Source organism: Centrocercus urophasianus, unplaced genomic scaffold, assembly GCF_019232065.1.
Source record: "Centrocercus urophasianus isolate 14NV4802_14NV808 unplaced genomic scaffold, USGS_Curo_1.0 seq_33, whole genome shotgun sequence".
NCBI lineage: Eukaryota > Metazoa > Chordata > Aves > Galliformes > Phasianidae > Centrocercus > Centrocercus urophasianus.
Genome location: NW_024884900.1, coordinates 6,252,132 through 6,269,768, shown reverse-complemented (window position 1 = coordinate 6,269,768; position 17,637 = coordinate 6,252,132). Strand labels below are relative to the sequence as shown.

Sequence of the window (17,637 nt, the reverse complement as noted above, 5' to 3'; positions counted from 1 at the left end):
CCAGCAAGTTATGACTAATGATGGTGTTTCACTTTTCAAGGCTCTGTAAGTATCAAAGGCAACATATATCTTGAAGAACAGCCATTTGACTACAGCGTTGTCTGTACTTAACTGCACCCAAATATCTACTACTGTTACAGTCATTTTTATCCTTTCTCCAAGGTTGAGTTGTTGCCACAATCTCTACTGCAGGCTCTGCAGATATAATTAACCGCTCAGTTCTGCCTCGTTGCAAAATGGGACTTAGGAAATCATGACATGAGAAAGTTCATCCCTGAGTATTTCTCTGGAGTCCAGCTTGGTAAGGGCCAGTACTCCAGAGGCTATTGATGAAGTTGCTGGTGGTCAGTTACTGCTTTGATTCTTTAAAATAAGCCAAATATAACTGTGTATACAACCCACCTGGATGAATGCTGTGTCTTCTCAGTCTGACCCATACCTCACTTGTAGGTAAATCCATTACAAACAAATTCAAGGATGTGTTAAAACTAGCGGAGATGTCTACCCTATGCTCTCTTCCATGTAGACCAGACTTTTGGAGAGGCATGGTGCTTTAGCCTGAATGCTGTTGTGTGAATATATGTGCTCACAAAGGAGCAGGCACTTAAAAATAAAAGCTTTCTTTGCCTCATATGTGATTCCATCCTTGGATATGCTTGAGGCCAGGTTGGACGCAGCCCTTACGAGCCTGGTCTAGTGGTTAGCAACCTTGCCCACATCAAGGGGGTTGGAACTGAGTGGGCTTTAAGGTTCCTTCCATCACAAGCTGTTCTGCGATCTATTTCAGAGGCATCCATCCAAGATGCAGATGATGTGTTGGCCTGTTGATGACAACAGATTCTTGTCATCAGCTTATAGCTTTAGATTGAGTACTAACTGCATTCGTCTTTGCATTGGTTTCAGTAGCAGCGTTTGCTTAGAATTTACCCCCTCCACCATCCCTGCTGTTCCTGCCTTAAGTTAAGCTGAAAAAGTAATGGTACCTGGGGCCAATTTATCACCCCTTTTTCTAACCAGGAAGCCAGGTTCTGCCTTTTTCTTAGCCAGTACCTAAGAACATCTCTGTGTCCACTGGCATGTATTGACCTGAACAGTGTGACCACTTCTGACAAGAGGGTCTGCCGTAAGGCTTCACAGGTACAGGGTCCAAGTTGTTAAAACTCCTAATCCTGCAGAAGGATTGCCCTTGGAGGAAGAAGGGCTGTAATCAATTCAGTTTAATTAAATCAACCTAAACTAATTATCAGCTAATAAAATAGTGTTGGTCAGCTCATAAAACAGAAATGAAGATTAAAAGAGTAGTTGCCATGAACAGGTGGTAACTCTGTTTCCAAGTTAGACTACATTATTCTCTGGCACAGGATCATCTGAGAATACCTCATATTTGAGTTTTTTTTTTTAAATGTTTATGAAACTTATAAAATATAGGGCTCATTTTATAACCAATTTTCTATCTCACCTGCCAAGAGCAGTGGGGGTTGAGCCAGCACAAGGCGGATGCAGAGTTTTAGGCAGCAGTCCAGAAATGGATTCCCTGTGCAGGGCTGTGGGATGCATATCTACCTTGGCCTGGCCTTTCTTATTGCGTTTCTTGTGATTTGGTTTTCTTGTTGCTGTTGCAGAAAAGACCTCATAAACGTTTCTCAATGCCATTGATAGCCTGGCACTGTTGTGCAAAGGGAGAAACTTCCGATGCTGCTTTGGGGATGTGGTTTAACTCTAGGTGGATCCTGAGTTAATAATGGGATCCCTCCGGAGTTGGCCTTTGGTATTCTGTTGACTCTGCAGTTCTTGCAGAAGGCATAAAACATTAATCTAATTGTAAGTGGTAAGGACTAAACTGGGATCATAATCTGCTCCTCAGAGTAGAGCGTGGTTGTTTGTAGTTGCTGTTAATGGTAGAATAATGAAAGAAAAATTTATTGCGTAGTGGTTATCGAGTTACTCTGCTAGCAGTGCAAAGCTGTGTGGTTCTGAGACTTTTGTCATGGCTTGCACTTAGCTTCAATGCTCTGCACTGACGCAAAGCTTTCTGCATCAAAGCGATTTGCTGCACTAGCTGGGAGTTCCCTCTCTGCAACCACCAATTCCCCAAAATTCAGGTTGCAGTTTATTGCTTATATAGAATGATAGGATTGTTTGAGTTGCAAGGGACCCTCAAAGGCCATCTGGTCCCACTCCCCTGCAATGAACAGGGGCACCCACAGCTCTATCAGAGTCCTGTCCAGTCTGACCCTGGCTGTCTGTAGGGATGGGGCACCCACCACAGGCGCTGTAAGGCAAGATTAGATTTCTCTTCAGGACCAGTTCTCTTCTTTGAGGAACTGCAGGCACGAAATAGTGAGCTGCACTCATACAAGGCTGTGGCTGCAGCGGCCATCTCACTGAAAATGGGATGCTCCAGGAAAACTCCCACCTAAGAGTTTCAGCTTGTTAGTGGGCAAGACAAATTCTGTGTGGCCTTGTAGCCTCCATAGCTTGTTTGGGGGGTTTGACCTGGCTTGAATCCACCTGGGTTCCTGATCTGAAGTATGATAAACATGACTTGAACCCACGTCTTGGCTTAAATCAAGGGAAAGTGTTCCTCACACTGAGAATCCTGTGAGGACCTTGGAGGCTGCTTCCCTTGAGACAGAATTTCTTTAAGAAAAAGGAAACAAGATAAGGTGTTTTCATTTGGGGCAGAAGTTTATGTCTCCTGTGCTTGATCCAGTGTTATGGAAACATTCACAGTCTGTGTCAGCTTCTCTCAAAGGACAAATTCAGGAGGAATGTAACACTGGTGTAAAACGTTGATCCTCCAAGGGGGTCTGTGTGGGTTTTAGTTGAGTGTTGAGGGTGTTAAAGGACTTCCAGGCTTTGTCCAGATGTATGCTGGTGGAATTGCACCAACATCTCCCAGTCCTCCCAGTTAAGATTGCAGTAGGACAGTGAGCGAGCTTGCTGCTTGGCTCTCTAGGCACATGTGCAAACCCATCGGTGCCCCAAATGAATCAAAACCACACTCAGAGTAATTATCTGATCTTGTTTGTTTGTTTTTAATGTGATGTTTCTAGTCACTGGTACGGCAAACACGTTCTTGTGAATCTTGAAACGGTTGTTTGTAGTTTGCATCTTCAAGACAATTTTATGTGTGTAGATGAGGACTAATGCAGAACACCGCAGTGTCACCATCATCTGCCAGTGCTGTGGGAAATGCCTGGTACCAAGATGACTTCCTTAGCTTGTTTAGCAGTTTTCTTTTTCCTTTTTTGCCCTTCTCTGTGAGAACACATAGATAGTGATATGCTTGTCTGTTGTGCTTTCCAGATGAAAGTGCTTTGCGGTCCACAGAGTTAAATAGTTAAGTCTTTGCAGACCTCAGGGTGGTTTACAAAGGCAGTTGCAGTCATCATCACACAGAGACAGAGAAATCTCTAGAGGTGAGGTAACTATAGGCTGGTCCTGCAGAGCTGGGGGCAAACCTGCACCTCTGGAGCATGCTCTGCCTTTGTGAACATCAGGAGAGGCTGCTGTGTACACACTGCACAAAACCCTTTCCCCTTCCCGTGTGATTCCTTTTCTTGCTGGCACAAACTTGGGTTTTGGCACAGCTGCAGTGGCTGGGAGGGTGCAGTGCTCTCTTCCCCATGGCTCAGCTCTCCCTCCTTGTTCCTGGGGCTATAGCCTATAGCATGCAATTGAGGCAGGGATTGCCCTTCTGAAAGCAAAAAACAAATCCCAAGCTCCTCGTAACTCAGCCAGGGTGGATTGCTGAAGCCTGTATCATTCAGGAGGCATTCTTGTGCTTAAATTTTTTTTGGAAGCATCATTTCCAGTAAAGCATGGGGCTTTTTTGTAGACTCGTTTCAGCACTTTGAGAGCGTGAGTGTGCACACCTGCGCCTTGCTGTGGGTAGGAAAGGGTTAAGACCCAAATAAGCAGGGAGGGTGAAGGCAAGTTTCACTCCTCAGGCTGAATAAACTTTTTCTTTGCTGAACTGATGCTGCACAGGGTGAGGGTTTCACCTGTCCCCAGTGTTAATTGCCTCTTCTGTCCCTGCAGGTTCCCTGGGCCGCCAGCACGGTCGCTCTTCCAGCCAGGACCGTAAGTGGGCAACTTGGACATCAGGGAAAAGCAGAACCCAGAGCAGAGCGGGGGCTGGAGGAGCCAGGGGTACCCACTGCTTGTAGGGGAGGTACTGGGGAGGGGGCTGTGAGTCTCTGCCTGCTTTGTGCTTCTCCTCCTGCAACTAAAGCTTCCTACCCTGCTTTCGCTGACCAGATTGTGCTCCTCATCCATCTTTGAGGAGTGAGGAGTGCCATAAAGCAGGGATCAGCTTCCTTCTTGAGGTGATGTTGCAGAGCTCTTGGAGGGGAGATGGCTGTGACCCTGTTTGCAGTGCAGGCTTATATAAGGAGCCAGCCGTGGTGGCCCTGGTGTCTCCTCATATCTGTGAGTGTTTCTCTTACATTGGTGCTGGTGTCTCTGATCTGCCCCCCCGGAGAAGCTGAGATGGTTTTAGAAGTTGAAAGTGGGCTGGCAACAAAGCATTGCCTGTTGCTACAGGACTGTGTGCCTCTGAGCTGACACGGTGAGCAGCTTGGAAGCTGGTACATGTGCAGAAATCCAAGCAGGGTTTTCAACTAGACTTGTCAATTTCCATTGATGGTTAATGGAAAAGCAGCAGGGATTCACGCAGCAGTCTTTGTACCTGATGGCCATGTGCAGGTTTTGTAGTAAATGAAAGTTATGACAGTGCCAAAGCTGCACATGTGCTGAGCAGACAGATTGCTCCAACAAGGCTGGTTTTGTGAGAGAAGGCATATGGTGAGGAGATGGAGAGCTCATGTTAATCTGCCTCTTTGCCGAGTCTGCATTCAGTAAGGACCCCAAAGTTGTCTCATAGTCCATAAGCTTCAGCGAAGCCTTAAATCAGGACAAGCTTCTGTCTTTCTGCTTCTTTTGGAGATGTGCTTCATGCCTGAACTGTAGCTCCTCTCTTCATGTGCTCTGTGGATGTTACTGAACGTGCTCTGAGCCTCATTGACTATGGATGCTCAGCACAGAATTGGTTCATCCTGGGGCAGCCAAGTGGGGCAGGGTGGGCAGCATGCAGACCCATGTCCCCTGGCTGGGACCCTGAGACTGGAAGTGCCCAACACCCTTCCCATTCTTCAGGTCCTTCCTTGAAGTTGTACCAGGAAAAACTGTATCTGTGAGTCTGAGGTGACCGTGTACTATTCTGCTTACCACTACCTTAATACTTTTCAGCCTTCAGAGGTGCAGTGTCCCTAATGTGCCTGGGACTTGCTTACTGAGGGCTGGGGGGGGGACAGGGGAGGTAACTATGCTACAATGAAATGTGCAGGAGATATTCCACTCCTTCCTTGTGCAGCATGGATTTAACACTGGCACCAAGTGTCATGAAGATTCCTTCTCCTTTTTAGAAGGAAACATACCAGATAAGTAGAGAGCAGGTATGCTGAGGATGGGAACCCTGTAAAATCAGCTTCTTCCACGTTCAACTTTTATTAACTTTGATATAAGCAGCACCAAGAGGGAATAATGGAAAGCTGCAAATTAGCTCTGCTGTAGAGATCTGGCTGCAGATGCTTTACTGTGTTTTCAAGCTGAAGAAATTGAGAATTTTTTAATGTAAGTGTCTGGATTTTTTCATGGGCTTTTTCTACCTCTCAGTGATCCCAATCCCATCATCTTGAGAGTGTCACTCCAGGCATCTTGCCCACTGCCTTGGGTCAGGCAGGAGGATAACGTGGTGCTGTGCTTACATGCTTACATACTGGAGGTGCTTCAGAAGTGTGAGCTGCTGCTGTATTTCTAGAAGGTACGGAACAGGCTGCCTATTTTCTCTAACAATATGGTGTTCCTCATAGGCTCATAAGCTCTACAGCACAGAGAGATCTGCAGATGCTTCTGGCCACACTCAGTAATGTAAACCCTACCCAAGGTGGGTGTCTCAGCCTGGTGTTTCCTATTGGCTGTTTCCAAGCGTTCAGTCCATCAGAAACTTCTCTTTCAGGGACTGAAGTGGAATTTAAAGTATCTGAATATAGTCCTCTGTGTCAAATCAAATGATTTGTTAAAGTGAGGCCAGATTTGCAGGGAGAATCAATCTTTTTTATTAGATCAACTGATGTGGAAAAAGCAGACGAACATTCAGGCGTATTAACCCTTCTTCTGGTCTGCAGTTGTGTTACAAGAACGGAGGGAGCAGGCTGCCAGAGGAGGCTGTACTTCAGGATGTGCATTCAGACAGCCTTGGTCTGAGCGCAGACCTGGGTGGCATTTTGGGGCATGCCTGTGTGCTTTTTTGGCAGATACAAGACTCGTGTCCCTGTGTGTTTGGACACTAAATGTTACCACACAACAAATAATAGGCTCTGCTCTGCAGCTGACTCATTGTACAAGTCTGGGGCTAATTACTGAATCCCTCCGTGCCTCCATTTTCATCTGTAAAATGTCACAGATGCCCACCATTCATAAATCGCTTTCAGATTTCCAGATGAGGTGCTGTGTAAGTGTAGAACAGCGTTAGTTTATACATATTGTGCTGGAGAATAATAGAAAACACGTGTAAGAGCCTCACAGATGTGTCTCTTTCCACTGCAAAAGGCAAGGCCTGGGCTGATTTAGCACAGCACTAATTGGGCTAAAATAGGAGATTGCTCTTATTCTGATGCAGTTGTCACCGTTAACATCCTCGTTTACCAACAGCTTTTGGAGATATCCCAGTTGTTTCCCATTGAGGAGAGCTGTAGCATTTTGGGTGTCAGAGCACAGCAGTTCATAGCAAACGTTCCCATCTCTGTAGCACACCCCACACTGGCTTCTGGAAGGGACTGTGCCATAGTTTGTTTTAAATGTGCATCTTGCCTTTCCTGATGCTGCTGCCTGAAACCTCCGGGACACTTCCTCATCTCTGAGCAGAGGCATTTGACCGAGTCACTGCTATTGCTGTTACAGAGTGTTGCATACGCAGGAATCCCCATTTATTGATAAGAAAGCTGTTCCTGTGGCTGCGAGCGAATGAGAGCCTGGCAGCTGTTCAGCATGAAGTCAATTTGCAAAGTTTAAAGGATTTGTAGGCTGTGATGGTTTGGGTTCAAGCGATTAGCTTGGGTGAAGTGCTTGAGAGTGTCTTCCAGAGACCCTTCATGTAGAAGGATGAACGCAAGCAGTTAAGAGATTTGATTTAAATACCCTCATGTTTTCTGATTGCACTGCTGGGGCTGAACTCTCAGTGGCTGTAAAATCTGGGGGCATTTTTGGTTGCGGGAGAACTCTGCTTGCGTGAAACTGAGACGTGCCAGCGTCACCCCTGATGCCAGAGGTGGTGGGCACCAGTGACCAGGGCCTGTGCCTCTCCAGCCTCTGGCTGCGGGACAGTGTAGCCCTGATGGGAGCTTATTTTCCAGTGTATTGTTGCTCAGGGATAATGCTTGGTGCTGCTGTAGGAAGGTATGGGGTGGGGTGGGCTCCCCGCAGATGAATCGTGCCATTCTGCTGTTGTCCGGTTTGGACTCGGAGGCTCTGTTTTCCCTGTTCCTCATCCCTGCTCAGAGAGATGTTCGAGATTCACTCCCGAATCTTCCACAGCAGTCAGGGTGACACAACACTGGGGCTGAGCACGTGACAAGCATGAGATGAGGTTGGCTGACGGACGGCCTTACCCACTGCTTGCCACGTGTCAGGAGAAATCTTCCCTGGCATTGGGCCTCCATTTCTGAGTCTAAATGTGCCATTTTTAGGAGAATTTCAAGGTGGGGGCAACCACCGACATAATGTCTGATAGGATACACGTGTGAGTTCTTGTTGCCAGGTAGATATCAAAAGTCAGATCGAGCACAAATAGGCACGTGGTGGATAAGGGTTTGGTTGTACCAGGAAAGGTGTGGATGCTCAGGTTGGTGAGTTTGGAGTTAAAGAAACAGGGTGAAGGAATTCTGGAAAACGTTTTGGTTCAGCACAGCATTATGGATATTTTCTGGTTTTTTTCCATCCTAAAGTCATTTAGGAATGTAGCCTGGCACAGCCGTTTTGAAGCTGAAAATGAAACATGCCTGGCTGACCCCAACAGGATATCTCCTTCACTCATTTTTCTACATCCAGAAGTTACCATTGAAACAAAACAAAACGACGTAGTCCTCTGTGCAATGTTGTGCTAGCCACTAATCAGAGGCAATTATTACCTTGTTCCTCCTCTTACGAGGACCAGATGATATTGGGATCTCTGGGGCTCTGGACTCCCTTGTGTCCCCAAGGGCTATGTCACAGCTGCAGAGATGTGGAAGGTATTCCTTGTCCTGCTGCTTGGATCTGTGAGGACCACTGCAGGGCTCACAGGTGTTTTGATAAAGGCTAGCAAAGGGTAATTGGCAGAATTAGGCAGAGAAATGATCCTCAAGAGGCTGAGAATCTGGTAGGACTGGGTGGAGCCATTTGCTCGGCCATGATGGGTGCTTGTGGTGCTGTGTGGGAGAGTAGGAGTGGGCTGAAGGATGCCAGTGCCAAATGTTCTGGATGGAGAAGTGGTGCATCCTAAATGTAACATGTGTATGGGTTGCAGGGACTTTTTGCAGAGAGCAGGCATCTAACCCTAGACGTGTCTTTATTCCTCGCAGTCTGAAGTGTAGTAAAACTCAAAGCAGAGGTAGAACTGATGTCAGTAATCCAAACTGGCAGCGAGATGCATATTTTCAATACAGTGGTTAGCCTTGGATGCAGTTTGCAGAGGAAACCTAGGCTGTCTGGCTCTAAAGCATCTCTCTGAGAGACAAAGTCCAGTTAACATACATAGTTTGGCTCGGGACCGTGAGAGATCCCCGACCTGCGATGCACAGGTGTGGGGCTGACATTGCAGGAGTCCCTGCAGAGCTTGTGGTGAGCCTCGATTCCTTTCGTCCTGTCTGCTTCCTTGTTTCATGTTACACCACACCACATCTTGACCGTGTTTTTCCCTCCATCACTTCTCCCAGCAGGGATGGAAAGCAGCCTCTAGACGTGAGAGTCTCCCAGTTAGGGGGTGAGTTTGCAGGGCTGTACAATTCTGCACTTGGATTGGGGTCAGTGAGGCATGAAATGTTCCTACAGCACGGAGGAACAAAGGAATGAGGCTGGCCCTATTGCTGTGGGGATCAGCCATGGGATTTTGGCATGGGTGGGAAGCAGGGCACAGACAGGAGGATGTTGGCACTTGACTTCCTTGGCAGGGAGGCTTTGGGCTTCCCCCCTTCAGTTCAGGGACGCTTAACCTCACTGCAGATAGCCATATAAGAAATTGCTCAGAGAAGCAGTGGATCCCCTGTGCCTGGAGCCATTCACAGCCAGGTTGGAGTGCCCAAGGCAGCCTGAGATGCAAACAGCACATGGCAGGGGGGTTGAAGCTTGATGATCTTTAAGGTCTCTCCAACCCAAGCCATTCTGTGGTTCCATACCTTGCTGTGGGGAGTTTGTCCACACTACCTGTGTGCCTGTTCCATGGCTTATTATCTGTGGGAATGTTTTACATATGGGCAGGCAGGGGAGGCTCCAGCAAGGACCTGTGCACATCTCCATGTCCAGCAGCACGTACCAGGAGCACCATCCTCTGCAGCCCCATAGAGCCTTGCTGCTGAAGGAAAATTCCTTTTTACGGGGGTTATTTCAGCCTTCAGGCTGCACTAGTAAAATGTCCGTAGTGCTTCTAAAAATAATGGATAATATATTTCTAGCAAAATGCATTGCATCAAAATCCAGCCGTTCCCTGCTAAGCCTTGTTCGACAGACAGAGATGGATGGAACACGGATCTCTCAGCTCATGGCTGCCTGTAAATAAATGATCGTGATCTAATTCCATCTGCTAACGGAGCGCAGGCTGAACTGCAAAATAGATCCTTGGCACTGTGATAGAGCACAAATCCCCAGGCTGAGAGCAATTATGTATAAAATTAGTTGTTGGTGTGGGAGTATGCATGTGTGAAATTTAAAATAAAACAAGGTGAGTGGTGTGAGATGTTTAAGAATAGAGCTGGGTGAGAAATGGAGGGTTCATTTGCCAGACCCAAAAAAAATTGGAAAGAAAAATGATTTGGGATGAAGTGAAATGAAAATATTTAGGGTTGTTTTTTTTTTTTTAATTATTAATATTTTTATTTGCGTATTTATTTAGTTTGATGCAACATAATGAGTTAAGTATGGTTTGGGGTCAATCCAGATTATTTCCTTTGACCCAAAGCAAACTATTTAGTTTCACTTAAGGTTATTTAGTCAGTTCATTTCATTTGTAATTTAGGTGAATTTTGAAATAAATGCCATTTTGAGAACAAAGACTGAAAGAGGTCATTAAGAAACTATGAAAATATTTTTTAAAAAATCTGGAGAAAATATTGCAGCTTTTTTTTTATAAAATGGCACCCTTTTTTTTTTTTCCCCCACTCAAGGCCACGTACCAATTTTTTCTGTATTCTCAATTAGTAGTTATTACATTTTGTGATAAAATTCCTTTCCCTTTCCTACCCATTATAATGGATATATTTATATGTATGTATATTAGTGAGAAAGATCACAAACAGAAATGCTGACAGTGATGGGGGTCTTCTAGAAGAGATGTTGGATTGCCTATAATGATGCTAAACCTGCAAAAATATTCCAGAAATGTGCTATTTCCTATTGATAGGCAGCCTAATAATTTACAGTTTATGAATGAAACTGAAACTTTGCATTCTGTAAAATCCTGATGTCAAAACTGGGAGGGAGCAGAATGTGGTCATTGAGATCTTTGAATGTCTCAGAGCTTCAGGTTCCATACTTGGGAAATACTTTGATCACAGTGGTGAACTCAGAGATACCGTGCATTGAAAGTGAGAGCCTTCTGCTTTTGGGTACTTGTGTGACCCAGAAAGGGGCTGAGAAGACAGATGGTCATTACCTGAAGTGCTGAGGGTAGGAGGGATGCGGTGTGCTCTGCATTTCCCTGTCGGGTACCTGGGATGGATCATGGATCACATGGATCATCGCTGCCATGTGAGGCCCCAGCAGGACCCCACTACTCATTCAGCCCCTGGCTCCCATTCCCTCTGCAGCCCCATGGCTCCCAGCCATGCACTCCCCTCCTCCACCCGTGGCTGCTGTCAGCCTGGTGCCCTCCACATGCTCCAGCTCCGCTCCAGAGCCATGGACATGACTGATACCAAGCAAATACAATTAATAAAGTCTATCTAGCCAACATCTGACTCTCATTAGAGGAAACGTGTTGAAAAAACAGATCCCAGGTTGGCTGTGATTTATGGCTTGGGCCTGCTATCCTTCACGAGCACTGGCGAAAGCTGTTGCAAAGGGCCAGAACATAAACTACTTAGGGAAACTTGGTATCCATGTAAGGAGGCTGGAAGGGTCAAATCAGACAAATTAAAGAGGGGTGGATGTGCAAGCTGGGCTGGCTGTCCCCCACTGAGGGCCACCTAGGCAGGCGCAGGAGGTCTGTGCTCACATTTCTGCTGTGGAATTTGACTTGAAACTTCTTCTGGTGTCTGAAAATGACACTGCTTCATTTTTTTTGTTTCCTCCGGCTAAGCTGTGTGCATGTGTGTGGGAACAAGTGGATGGAAGGGGCACTGGTCCAGTGGTTCGTTGTGAGCGTCCAAGTATAACATCTCTGGTGGGGTTTGACACTGAGATTTGGATGACCTGGGGATGGTGATGATGCTGTTGTCACTGAGGAAACCACATTGCTGTTCCACTGCTGCGTTCTGGACGTCTTTGTCACTTCTCATCCCCTGTCTGCTCACCACGTTGACAGTAGAAGTTAGCAGTGCTTCCTGCTCCCCTCAGGAGTTTTGAGCTTCATTCTTTCCTCCTAGCTCAGGAACACAGTTGCCTGGATTAATTTAACTGACTTCACTGATGCTCTTCCAGATTTGTTCAGAGACTACTGGACAATGAAATTTTCTCCAAACTGGGCCATACTCAACTTGTGTGTTCGGGATTTGTAGCACCGTGCGCTCCAAACCGCCCCGCTGTATGGCAAGGTTTGACTTTCTAGTAATGGCAAAATACGACCTAGAAAAATTTGGCTGCAAAGGTTTTATTTGTTTAAACAAAGGCGTTGTGATTCCAGAATTCTCTCCCCTTTCATATGCTATAAACCACCTCCTCCGCCTCCTCTCTGAAATATGAATTTTGGAGCAATCTATCATGAAAAAGAGAGACAGAGCCTTGATCCCTTGACTTCAGTTGAGCTGTGCAATTTATATCTACTGAGCATCTGGCTGCAGGAAAACCAAAAGCCTTTTTAATATTCTGCAGAGACTCTGGGTATACAAATGAGCGTGGGCTGTCAGAGCTGAGAAATGGGGCAGAGATGCCAAGAGGTTTCTATGCCATTCCGCAGCACTCTGACCTGCGGCCCCATGCTGGAAGTTGGCCTGATAATTTTACTCCCTTCAGTGCCACTGTGATAATGATGCTGAAATCATCCCCGTTGGTATACAGCTGTTATCACACCTTTTTTGTTAATTCAGGCGAGGAGCTGGAAGACTTTTAGGGCCTTCAGCCTTGAGCAGACAAAATGTGCAACTGTTCAATCATGAAATTACGCTCACATTGCTCGAGCAAGGTAGGAACGCCGAGTGTAGCAGGACACGTTCAGGAGGATGTTCAATGCTGTCCATCACTTGTCATAGGAGCAGATCTAGAGCCTGGTGCCCGTTCAGGCAGCACTGGAGGTTCCATTGAAGACTGACCAAATGCAGCAGCCTTTGGATCGGAGCTCAGTGGGTCACCACCAATATGGGGTGTGCGACCTGCTGTCTTCCAGCGCACTGAGTCTATCTCCTCTATGATATTTAGCATCTTCCCTGTCCCTCTCATTGTGCTGCTTTACCCATGTAACCAGTGTGGGGCCAGAGGGCAGGAAAGCAGAGGTGACAGCAAGATGTTATGGAGACAGACTGGGTGACACGTGATACGCTGGTTCGGTCCCGTGGTTGTTATCTCAATTATTTATCCCCCCTGCTGGAATATTTCTGAAACAAATCCTACCATGTGTTTTAAGGTTGGACTTCACAGAGTGAAATCACAACTCTTTCCTTGGAGTTGAGCTGGAGAAATACAAATCTGCCAACTAGGAATAGGGGGGAAATAAATGGTGGTTCTTTGTAGCAACAAGTGATGTATCTCTGTAGAGACAGAAAGAGTCTGCTCTGGAGTTTCAGGTCACAGAGCATGTGTATTTGACCCAGTGCTATATGCATTGTGGAATAATGATGTGAGATTTCAGGCTGGCTTTAATGAAGCAGAATGCTTTATCCCTGGTCAGAAAATCTGACTTTACAGTGCCAGGCCTTGTAACCACCAGCCATCAGGATTAAGATAAGAGTAAATACGTAAGTGCAGAATAGTTAGGGAAGGTATTTATTGTCTTGATTTCTCACCACCATCTTCAGGCTTTCTACGAAGACAAATTATGAGCCCATATCTGGAAATGGCCTGGTCCCTCGTGTGCCGTGAGCAAGCTGTGAATGTGGTTTGTGTATCAGAGGTACGAAGTGTTGGTCTCACTGTCGGTGTTTGTGAGCATCATCCATCTGCTGGTTAGCTAGATAAATGTCAGGGGTTTGCTGGCAGGACAATTTTAAGCATATTGTTTTGCATTAGGATTTCCACTTTCTGGATTAGGTAAACGTCTTTTGAGTCTAGATTAAGTACTTTGGGTGTGGATGGGGGTTTCTGGGCACTTTGAGAAGGACAGGATGAAAGTTCAAATCTAGCTTGGATGCTATGTAGTTCTCCTGAGGGAGCTGGGCTACATTTTTCCAGCATTTCCCAGTCATCACTGATAATAAAGAGGACTTTCAGAGATGCTTCAAGAGCAGAAGGGCTGCTGGGCTGGTGCTGGCTGGAGTGCCCACCCCTTGAGCTGCTTTGCCGTGCACACAGGAGTGGTACAAGCCCTTTTTTGAAATGAGCTCTCCAAATAGAGCTTAAATTATCAACATGTCTCAAAATCTACACCAGAGGTGATTTTCAGGCAGTTCAAACCAGTCTCTCTGAAACCTATGGGAGTCATTAGTATGTGCAAGCCAGCAGAAGGGAGAATAGGACTCCATATTTTATTAGCTCTGTAGCACATCTGGTACGCCTTTTGGCTCTTGGGAGCACTGGATTTATTTTTCCTTATCTTTCTATGGGGATGAACAAGATCAAAAGCATGAAGCTGGTTGCACACAGAGCATAACTCGCTGTTTCTCACACTTCAGGCAGATCCAGACCAAGAAAGCCTCACTCATTTCCTTCCTGGTGGGACAACACACCTATGGCACTTGTGTATCCATGTGCCAGCTCAGACCAAAAGCTGCTTTTGTCCAGGATTAGTTGTGGAGAATAACAATAAGGAAATGTTATATGTTGTTAGAAGAAAGTCCATGTCAGCACTGACCTGTGAGGAAATCTCTCCATCAAAGCGTGCATGAACCACCAGATGCTTTGTTTGGAAAATGTCCGGCACCATCGGCTGGAAGCTGCGTGTCTGACCCCTTTGGGGAACTGCTCAGCTCCCCACGGAGGGTTTCTGTGATCCTATGGGGTCAAGGAGAGAATTTCTTTGGAAGGTTTACGCAGTGGGGGGTTGGTTGCTGTTAGTACTCAAGCAATCTTCTTGGGCTGTAAATCACTGCTGAGGAACAGCCAAACTTCCTGGCCCTCCAAGCCACGTACTGAAATCTTTGTATGGCTGAGAGCCATCAGTGCATACCATGTGCTCCATAAAACTGAGAAGAGTTTGTGGGTGAAGATCTGAGAGGTTCCACAGGGGTCCTCTTGCAGAAGGGGAGCATGGCTTGTTAGGGTCGACAACTGAATGCCAGCTGTCCTGGTGGTGGTTGGGTAGGGCAAAGCCCATGTTTTCCTGAACATTCATCCCATTCTTCTCTGTAGGTAGGCAGTGGGGTTACTCAACGTCCTCTGCATGAGCACAAATTCCTTGGAGCCACACCTGCACAGTTTGTTCAATGCCTCAGAAATTATGGGTCAGCCTTTCCCATGGAAATACTGGCAGCCCCATGGAAATATTGGCAGTAAGTGCTGCTTCAGTGGGCATTAAGGAACTCAGAAATGCACTCAGAGATGTGCATCCCCTCTCTGGGACATGAGCTGGTGGTGATTGATCACCTGAGCGTGGGTAGTTTACTTTCTGTAATGCTTTATGTTGCAACTCTTTTTCCCTTTTTAAAACCAGTTGAGCTTCAGAAGTTGTGATAGGTGAGCACACCGTATGGAAGGCTTCTCTGCTCACTGGGAGCAGGCATCCAGCACTGCTGTGAAGTACTGGGAAAGTGCTTGGTGATTAAATCTCTGGTCAGGTCTTCATCCTCCTTCACTCACTTTAAAACAGCTGAAATGAAAACAGAGGCAAAGCAGCAGGCCTCCTGTTTAGATAAGTGATGTCCTTTGTACCAAGCAATCATTTTAAACAGCACTCAGAGCCCATTAAGCAAACGTTTGTTCTTGGTAAGGCATCCTGTCAAGACCCCTTTGGTGGCTGCTGCCTATCAGTTGCTTCTATGCAGCGAAGTGAGATGGAAACCACTTCATGCCTCAGCCCTGGGGTCGGTTTTGTTTTTTCTCGCTGTTGCTGAGACTGATGAGTTGTTGTGGGGGTGGCTACAGAGCCTGGGGACGCAGCAGGACGCAGCAGGACCCCGCAGAGATGGGGGTTCTCTACGTGCATTGCTTCCTTCAGTGTTTCAGCAGGATTGGAGCAGTGGCCGTGCAGCCTGGTGTTCTGAGGTGGGAGCACAGCCCTTCCACTGCCACCAGCGACAGAACACATCTCTGCTGGTGTTAACAGGTTGTAGTGGTTGGCAGCATAAAAAATCCTAAAACCCATTTTTCTCCCTGTACTTTCTGCCCATTGGGAACCTGGTTTCACACTGCAGCACTGAACAGCCCCAGACAACATTTCAGGTAATGTGGCTATGGCTGCTTACCTGCACAATGGTGTCAGATACTTATTTTCTTCCCTGTGTAACTGATCTCAAAGCACTTTGCTGTGTGCTTTAGATTGAAAAGGGACCTGGACCTGCAGGGTGAAAACTATGGATGAAAATGCAAAGTACATGAAGATTTCACATGATGTTCTTTTGCTCTTTCCAGAATGCATGAACTGCACGAGGTTAGCAGATATGACTGAGAGGCTGAACACGCTTGAGGCCAAGGTAAGGATGTGCCTTTATTCTTCTGTTTGGCAAAAGATTTCCAGGAGTTGCTGGAGAAGAAGGTGGGGAGTTGGTAGCCCTCGAAGAGATGAGGAGGCTGTCCTATCTGTGCAGCCAGCAGGGGCAGCAGTTTCAGCTGGTGTGCACCAAGAGGGGACATAAAGCAGGGATTCCCCTGGCTCAGGAAAGAAGTAGGCTTCTATTCTGTCTCTCTCACTCAAATGCCTTGTGGAACATTACCAAGCAGAGCACAAACCAGAGCAGTACAGGTTTGCAGATTTCTGTGAGAACAGTTGTTCAGCCTGCTCTTCAGTTGCCGTCCATTCCTGTGGTTTCAGCCCCTTTCTCAAATATGGGAGGCTTTTACACGCAATTTAATGGAAAAAAATGTTAAGGGGAGACCTTCACATTGTGCTTTTTTCCCCTGAATTGTTTTAATTTCTACCTACTGGGATTCGGATGAGTTGTTCCAATCTAGTTACAGAGACGCTGAGTCAGTCGGTCCACTTTGATTTGGGGTCCCTCGGTGCCAGCCCCATCCTAGCTGTTGGATATGGTGCTTTGGTTCCTTTAAGGCATGTGCTGCTGTTATTATTCATTAACAGATGGTTATCGGTGACATAAAAGAATTTGGGGAGAAACCTTTGGTGGGAGAGGTTGGATGTGTGGTGATTTTGAGGCCGGTGCATGATAGTCTGGTAATTTGGGAATTGTCTGAGCTGAAATGAAGTGAGCAATGTTGTCTGGAACTTCCTCAAAGCCTTCGCAGTTATATTTCACTTCGGGGAAAATGAAAGGGGAGGGGGAATGAAATTGTGGGGAATTGTGAGTTGTTCGAGTGGAAACAACTGTTGTAGTGCAAAGGACAGAGCTGAGCTGGGCTGTGTTTCAGCGCAGCGGGGCCTGGCAGGTGGGTGTTCTTTGGCAGCAGCGAGCTGGAGGCGTTGGGAGAGGAGAGGGGCTGGTGACCGACCTCTGTGCATGCAGTCCTGAGTCCAAGTAAGACACGGACTAGCCTCAGAGAGATGTAAATCAGCCCTCCCATGCTCAGCCTGCAGCCAGCTCTACCTTCCTTCCCTTTCCAGGGCTTTCTTTATTTGACTCACTGGAAATTCATAACTAAGACCCTGTTTTGAAGTCCTGATAGCAGAGGACCTGGACTCTGCTTGCTTTCATCAGACAGCAAAGTGTAAGAGGCTAAACCCAACTTTCACCACAGGACCTGGTGGAGTGGGAAGCAGCTCCTGTCCTCCCAGACCCCCTCAAGAATTCTTAGCCCGCATGTGAAAGTACATCCAGGTCAGCAGATTTCTTGTACAGGTATGAAGGTGGCTGAAATCAGGTGTATAAAGTTCTTGTCACCTCAAAGCACTTCTGCAGTTGGCACCACTTGCCCAGTGCCCACGGTATTTGGGAAGTGCTGCCTGCTTGCCTTCTGCATAGG

The 17,637-nt window shown here is 46.7% G+C and overlaps 1 protein-coding gene across 6 annotated transcripts in view; it reads left to right on the top strand.

Annotated features, from left to right (window-relative positions):
- Positions 1-17,637, top strand: part of COL26A1 (collagen type XXVI alpha 1 chain) — a 157,302-nt gene that overhangs the window by 99,172 nt on the left and 40,493 nt on the right. For 4 of the 6 annotated variants that reach the window (XM_042829904.1, XM_042829902.1, XM_042829901.1 and 1 more), the window contains exons 4-5: positions 4,045-4,086; positions 16,132-16,193. In XM_042829904.1, the coding sequence (XP_042685838.1) occupies positions 4,045-4,086; positions 16,132-16,193 (104 nt within the window). The remainder of the gene's footprint in view (positions 1-4,044; positions 4,087-16,131; positions 16,194-17,637) is intronic. The other 2 variants (XM_042829905.1, XM_042829903.1) reach the window with 1 other exon arrangement.